At 52.8% G+C, this 7150-nt stretch overlaps 2 protein-coding genes across 2 annotated transcripts in view; both read right to left on the reverse strand.

Moving 5' to 3' along the window:
• Positions 1-144, reverse strand: part of LOC103923777 (bone morphogenetic protein 8A-like) — a 13664-nt gene extending 13520 nt beyond the window's left edge. Inside the window, exon 1 of the mRNA XM_009332203.1 lies at positions 99-144. Coding sequence (XP_009330478.1) covers positions 99-144 — 46 coding nt within the window. The remainder of the gene's footprint in view (positions 1-98) is intronic.
• A 1426-nt stretch (positions 145-1570) lies between these two features.
• The window catches only part of MACF1 (microtubule-actin crosslinking factor 1), a 112826-nt gene continuing 107246 nt past the window's right edge, over positions 1571-7150 (reverse strand). Inside the window, exons 94-97 of the mRNA XM_009332204.1 lie at positions 5446-5657; positions 4793-4903; positions 2517-2640; positions 1571-2138 (exon numbers count right to left, since the gene is read on the reverse strand). Of these exons, the coding sequence (XP_009330479.1) occupies positions 1882-2138; positions 2517-2640; positions 4793-4903; positions 5446-5657 (704 nt within the window). The 3' untranslated portion in view covers positions 1571-1881. The remainder of the gene's footprint in view (positions 2139-2516; positions 2641-4792; positions 4904-5445; positions 5658-7150) is intronic.

Below are 7150 nucleotides of genomic sequence, written 5' to 3' on the forward strand. Positions count from 1 at the left end.
TCCATGGGCCCCCAAACCCATGAACCCCCACCCCTATGGATACTCACTCCTGTGGGCATCCACTCCCATGAGCACCCAGCACGTGCATCCACCCTCACAGGCACCCACTTCAGCAGCACCCATCCCCATGGGCACCCCCTCCATTGCGTACTCACCCTGTGCACCCCCCTCTGTGGACACTCACCCCCCATGGACACTGACCTCACTGGGAACCCACCTCACCAACACCCAACCCCACCACGCACGCACCTCACCAGGCGCTCTCACTGGCAACCACCCACTCCAACAGGTACCCTCACCGGTCGGCGTCCTCACCGGTGGGCACCCACCTCGCCAGCGGGTACCCGCACAACCGAGCACCCCCACCAGCACCCACCCACCCACCTGGGCCTTTTAATTTTCCGGCTGGTGGCTCCCTGCTCCCTTCTGCAAGGAAACCTGTGTGCAGACACCCCTTGGCTGGCACGGCCGTCGCCTCCCCGCACGGGATAAACAGCTCCAGCTCTCACACTTAAAAAGCTAACACTGTGGAATAAAGTAGGAGGCAAGATTGTTTATTACCGCAAGCAATTTTAATACAAAAATGTGTCTGGTTTTTAAACAATTCATTGGTAGAGCTTCAGTTTTGCCTCAATTTAAACCAATTGAGAGAATCACACAGCAACATGGTCAGAGCCGGAGAGGAACAATATTTAATAAATACAGGAGCTCTGGAGAGCCCTCTCCCCCAGCCCGTCTCCTGGTCACTTGGTCAGTTTGATTTTATTACAAAGGAAAAGTAGCGTACAAAAGCGAGACAGGACTTGTAGCAAGTGTGCTGGTGAAACTCATTTCAAGGACAAGCAACTGTGCGTGTAAGTCCAGATTTCTTCTAGGAGCAGAGGTCACATCAATCTCAGCCTGGTTTGAAGTGGAATGACCAGTTAAATAATAAATAGGAAAGAAGAGATGCAGATAAATAGCGATTCTGTAAGGAACACCTCGGGCTGGTCTCTTAGGCCATCCATCCAGAAGAATCCTCTAATTTGAAGGACCCACCACCGCTAAGGGATGTATCTGAGTGATCCAGACCTGCAATCTTACCAGCGTGCTCTCCTCTGGACAGCTTCAGCGTGAACCCCCTCCCCAGACCCGTCACCCTTTGTTTGTTCTTTAAAAACGAAGTTGTCGGGACAGTATTTTCAAGACAGCAATTGTCATGACCTTCGCTGTAGTGTGTGCAAATTTTATTAAGCCAAACTCCGCTTTCTTCAGGTAAAACCACATAGCTTTAAAAAAATGGAAACATAAGCCCCAAGTCCCCTCACCTCATGTTTCTCTGGTTGAGGTATCTGTGATTTACAAAAAGAGAGTTCCTTGAACACTGTAGGATTCAGGTCTTTGTTTTTAAATATAATTTACCTTGCTGAGACAGCAAGTTAAGTTTATAAAGATGCATTTAGGAAACAATCCTAAAAGATAAAGCAGGTTCGCACCCTGCACCGCGCAGAAATCCTATTTATATTTTAGTTTTTCTTTACACTTTCACATCTTGACCTTTTTTTTTTTTTGCTTCCTTTTTTTTTTTTTTTCTTTTTCTTTTTTTTTTTTTTTTTCTCTCCCACATTTCAGTTTGCCAGGCCCCTCTCTGAACAGGGGTCGCCGAGAGGCAATTTTTATCTACATAAATATTCACATGAAAATAGTAACTTACAAAAAAGGAAAAAAAAAAAAACCAAAACCAAAACCCAAATAAGGCAGCTTCATAACACAACTTTCTTTTACACTTTTAACAATATAGTTTCTCCCATTTAGAATAAATATACATCCAATGTACGTAGCAGGGTTAAAAATTGGACACAGGTTGGGTTTTCTTTCTTTCAGGAGGGCGTGGGTACAGTATTATCTTTTAGGGCCTGGAGTTTTTGGGGTGGCAGTGGTTGTTTTCTTGGACATGGTTGGGATTTTGGAGGGTTTGGCCATCCCCCGGCGCGAGCCGCCCTGCCCGCCGGCCGCGCTGCTCTCCGAAGTGTCCGAGCACGCCGACTGCGTTTCCAGCAGGTCAAAATCGGAGGCGTCGCTTCCCCGCCGGCTGCTGGCCCGACTGCCCGTGCGGCTCCCGGCACGGCTGGTGGGACGGCTGGCTGTTTTTTTAGGATCTGCAAGGGGAACCGAGAGAGCCGTGAGCAGGCGGAGGAGGAGGAGGAGGAGGATTCCTCCCCATCCCCGGACCGACCAGCACCCAAATCCCCAGCGCCGCTGCGGCTGCTTTCAACCACCCGGCCCAGCACCCCTGAAACAGGGGGGGGTTCAGCACCAGGACCGATTCACTCCCGAGCTTTTAACGAAGCAGCAGCAAGCCCTAGCACTACGAAACCGCTGCAGCATCCCCTCTCCCAGGCAGGGACAGAGCGGTGGCCATCGGCCTCCCCAGCTCGCTGCGGGCTCCCTAAATATTTAGTATTTTCTCTGCCAATTTAAGCAACCGAGGAGGAAGAGCAGCAGCAGGAGTTTTTCGGTCTTTGCACCTAACTTACCTGCCCGACTGGTTTTGGCACCTGTAGAGACGGGTGAGGAGCTGTTACTGGTGTCCCCAGCCAGGGAGGTTCGGCTGGAGTGGAAGGTGGGTCGCTTCAGCTTGCTGCCCGCGGAGGGGGTCACCTTGGGAGGAAGCACACACAGAGCATCTTTTAGGTGTCACCTGGGCCGCAACGGGCCAAGATCACGTCCGAGATCAGTACCTCGGCAAAAAGATTTTGACATTTAAGAAACACCCCATCTTAACGGTCAAGGAGAACACAAGCTGTCGTTTCAGCAGCGGTTAATAAAAAAGAAAAAAGCCTGGAGCCTGAAAATTTGGAGGGCAAGAGCAGTTTGGGCGCTGCAGGCCGATGCATAGCTATTTGTTGGAAAAAAAATAAAAGCAAAGCTGCTCTCCATCTGGAGGATGACAGCATCATCTGGGCTCAAAAGCTCCACAGAGAGAAATCTTGCAAAAATGGGTATTTTAGCATCTAAGCAGCTCAGGACCATTTTGGAAGGCCAAATACAATACAGCGTCGTAAGAAACGCATCCTGTTGTCGGGAGGCATCAGCGCGGTGCGATGCTGTGAGTCGGAGGGACGTCGCTCCGGTGCTGGTGCCCCGGGCAGGTCCGTGCACCCACCACCCAAGGGCAGACAAATTTGAGCAGCGAGGCACCGGCGATGAACGGGGACACAAAACGGAGCGAAATCAGCTCTGGTCGCATCCTGAAACGGTGCTTTACCTGACCTTTAAGACGTTGCAAACGCAGACGGGGGGTGGAAAAGCAGCACAACAGGCAGCTCTGCTCCCGCCTGCTGCGGGAAGAAAGCGAAGGGGAAGGTGCCGGGACAGGGCAGGGGGCCGGCAGGGCGAGGGCACCTGGATCCAGCCGGAAAGGGCAGCTCCAGTTTCCATACGCCAACCAAAGCTCTGGCTTTGGGGCAGCGCTTGGCAGGAAAGCGACTGCCCGTGGTGTCCCCCGGCCCCTGGGGCTCGGGGAGGCACCGCTGTGCTGCAGGGACGGCTCCAGCCCAGCTGCATTGCCGGGGCAGGGCAGGGTGCCGGCAGGGCGAGGGCACCTGGATCCAGCCGGAAAGGGCAGCTCCAGTTTCCATACGCCAACCAAAGCTCTGGCTTTGGGGCAGCGCTTGGCAGGAAAGCGACTGCCCGTGGTGTCCCCCGGCCCCTGGGGCTCGGGGAGGCACCGCTGTGCTGCAGGGACGGCTCCAGCCCAGCTGCATCCCTGGGCAGCTGTGCATTAACGCCGGAGGGCATTTCCCAATGAGCTTTAAAGCAACAGCTGGAGAGGTTTCCCTCCACCCCCTGCGATTTTGGGTTTTTTGGGAAACTTCGAAATCTTGGAAAGTCATGAAACTGGAGCTGCAGCGGGGGAGAGGGAGGTGGGAGAGGGGCAGCCGAGCAGCGGGCTCCCCTTTGGGCGCCGGGGGAATTAAAATCCATCAACACGTGATTGCAAAGGTACCATTTTCATCATCAGAGATTACGATTCTTGTCCTTGATCCTATTTTATAAACAAGTTAAGAGCAGCAAGCAGGCGATTTAGGGCAATTGGGGAAGTGCTCCTGACCTTCTGATGATTTAAATATAATTCCTTTTCTGCATGAAAGCACCGCCGAGCAAGACGCAGTTATCTTGCCAGCACACACCACCACTCAGTGAACCACCGAGATCCACCAGGTATTTCTCATCACCGATTCACAAGGTCAGGAAAGTCCACGAGGAGGCTGAAACTTTAGGGAGGTCAAAATCTCCGCCCGAATTCATCCTCCCGGGAGCATCAAGCCGGTGACAGTGCCGGACACACCATACGTGCTTCAACACGGTGATAAATAACAAGCGCTTCATAAAAACGAAGGCGATGTGGTTACTGTGCATGCGCTGTAGCTGATTTTCAAGTCTCAACTCGGCTGCTGGATTTCAATTTCTGAAAGCCAAACACGGCTGCTTTTCACTGCTTAAAAGCTCTTAAAGCTTGGAAAATGTCCTTTTTTTTTTTTTAAAGCACAAGAGGATAAATGTCGCTCTCTTGGTTTGAAAGCAGGTAAACGTGAATCGCAAGCAGTTGTGCTTTATTCTAAAGTCGATGTTTTATTTAATCCGAGTTAGAAACCCATGAAAAACGCTAACAGTCGGAGCGTTAGCGGTGCTGACAAGCGCTGCTCTACCACAAGGAAAGCGTTAAAACAGGCAAGGGAGCAGGACTTCTCCGGGCCAGCGGCACTCCGGCCTGTCAGCAGGTCCTCGGGGCTGCGAGACCATACTCTACCTCGGCGCTTGAGAGCTGGAAGTCGGAATAATCGAATCCCCTCAGGGGGGTGCCCGCTTTACTGTTTATCAACCAGGGTTTGTCATAACATCGAGAGAAGTGATGTGGAGTCTGTGGGGGAAAAAAAAAAAAGAAACGGAAAAGTATCTGGCATAGGGGGAAATGGCACTAAAATGAATCGAGAACCAAACAGAAAATATATAAATTAAAATAAAAGGAAAAAACCCAAACAGATGATGAAATAAAACATGCGTGGGCAGACGATGTGGTGGGAAAGGAGAGACGATGGGTGATGGCTTCTTCCTTGTGCCGGCTGGACACCACGGCTGCAGCACAGCCCTGCCTCGGGGACCAGGAGCCTTCGGCTGCACGGCGAGAGCCGGGGAGCCTTCTGCAGAGCCGTGAGCGCCCAGCTTGGGCTGAAAACCTGACCTGCACCATCCCACCCCCCCCATCCCGCGTGGACAGCAGGGTTCTTCCTGCAGACACCATGAACGTCCTTCCAGAGACCTCAGCAACCATCAAGCCCCTGATCCCCAACCTTCCTCCTCCTCTGTACACCTCCTGCATCTCCTCATCTCACCAGGATGGGTTTGGAGGCCACCAGTTTCTGAAGGAGAGGAAAGAGGAAGGCTTCACGCGCAAAACCCCACCTTGGCTCCGCTGGCCGGAGTTGCGGGAGAGGATGGCATGGAGGCGCAGCTGTGGTTGCTCTGGCTGGCGCTGGAACTGGATCGCGTCGGGGAGGCTGCCCGGGAGGATGGTTTTGATCTTCGGCCTCGCGATCGGAACGGTGTCATTCCCTGGGAGGCTCCCTCCGGCAAGATGAATTTCTCTCGGAGTTCAAGGTTGGTCCGTCCTCGTGCTGGAAAGGGACAAAGGAGAGGAGACCTGAGGCTCACGTGAACCCGACATCGTTACCGGGGCTCAGGAGGCTCCGGGGGTCAGAGCACGCGTCCTTGCGGTGTCTCCCAAAGCCCATCTCCGAGGGCGAGCGGATGGCAGCGAGACCGTCCCAGCTCTCTTGCTCTGCCCTAACCACCTCCTGCCACGGATCAGCTCTTTGAGAAACTCTCTGATTAAAAGCTGCCCGAGACCCATGAATTCAATCTGGATGCTCTATTATTCTCTGGTGTCTTGGGGAAAGCAATCCTGACGGCCTTTAAACACGGCGTGTTACAACAGCGGCCGATGTAATCTTTAAAGTGGCTTAAACACAGTAAGAGCAGCTTTGAAGGGTTGCGATTCTGCTCTCTCACAGCTCTGGGCAGCTCTTCACCAATTTTTGGTGAGAGGTGAGAGAGAAGTGACCACCACCCATTAAAAGCCAAGTTTAAAATTTTCATCCAAATGCCCCAAAGAACTGGAGGGTCTCCCTTCGACAAGCGAGGGGCAGCCAAGCAGGGAGAAGGTCTGTGGACTTCAGCTCCTGGGCCAGCTGACACGTGCCAAGGTATTTCACGCTCACGGTGTTCGAACAGAGAGCAAGGGCACGCACCGAGCCTTACGGGACACGGGGGCGATTTTAGAGTTGATGCGTTGTGGACCAGAAAGCCAAGGAAGCAATTGCAGAAGGAAAGCACCACACTGAGATAACCAAGGGATGGAAATAACCTTGATGTCAGTGCTCTGAAACTTCTGCTGCAAAGGAACGGGGGAGGCCGGAGGAGCGGGAAAGCCCTGAAGGTTCCCCAAAGCAAGTGGCACACGCTGTAAATCATCCTGCTTTCAGCAACAGGCGCTAGACAGCAGGAGCAAGGAACGGTTAGGCAGCAGCTTGAAGAAGACATATCCGAAGCAGTTAACATCTCAGAGACCCCAGTGAGACAGGGACATATGGAGTACAGACCTAAGCTCTCCAGAATACGCGGCCCTGATGCACCTCATTCCCGGCCATCCCCCTTGCTAATCGTTGAATTATAGAATAGTTTGGGTTGGAAGGGACCTCTCAAGGCCATCTAGTCCAACCCCCCTGCCGTGGGCAGGGACATCTTCAACTAGAGCAGGTCGCTCAGAGCCCCGTCCAACCTGACCTGGAATGGTTCCAGGGATGGGGCATCCACCACCTCTCTGGGCAACCTGGGCCGGTGCTTCACCACCCGCAGCATCAAAAATTTCTTCCTTCTATCTAGTCTAAATCTCCCCTCTTTTAGTTTAAAGCCATTCCCCCTTGTCCTGTCACAACAGGCCCTGCTAAAAAGTCTGTCCCCATCTTTCTTATAAGCCCCCTTTAAGTACTGACAGGCTGCAGTAAGGTCTCCCGGAAGCCTTCTCTTCTCCAGGCTGAACAACCCCAACTCTCTCAGCCTTTCTTCACAGCAGAGGTGTTCCACCCCCCTGATCATTTTCGTGGCCCTC

This window comes from Pygoscelis adeliae, unplaced genomic scaffold (assembly GCF_000699105.1).
Source record: "Pygoscelis adeliae isolate BGI_AS28 unplaced genomic scaffold, ASM69910v1 Scaffold359, whole genome shotgun sequence".
Classification (NCBI taxonomy): Eukaryota; Metazoa; Chordata; class Aves; order Sphenisciformes; family Spheniscidae; genus Pygoscelis; species Pygoscelis adeliae.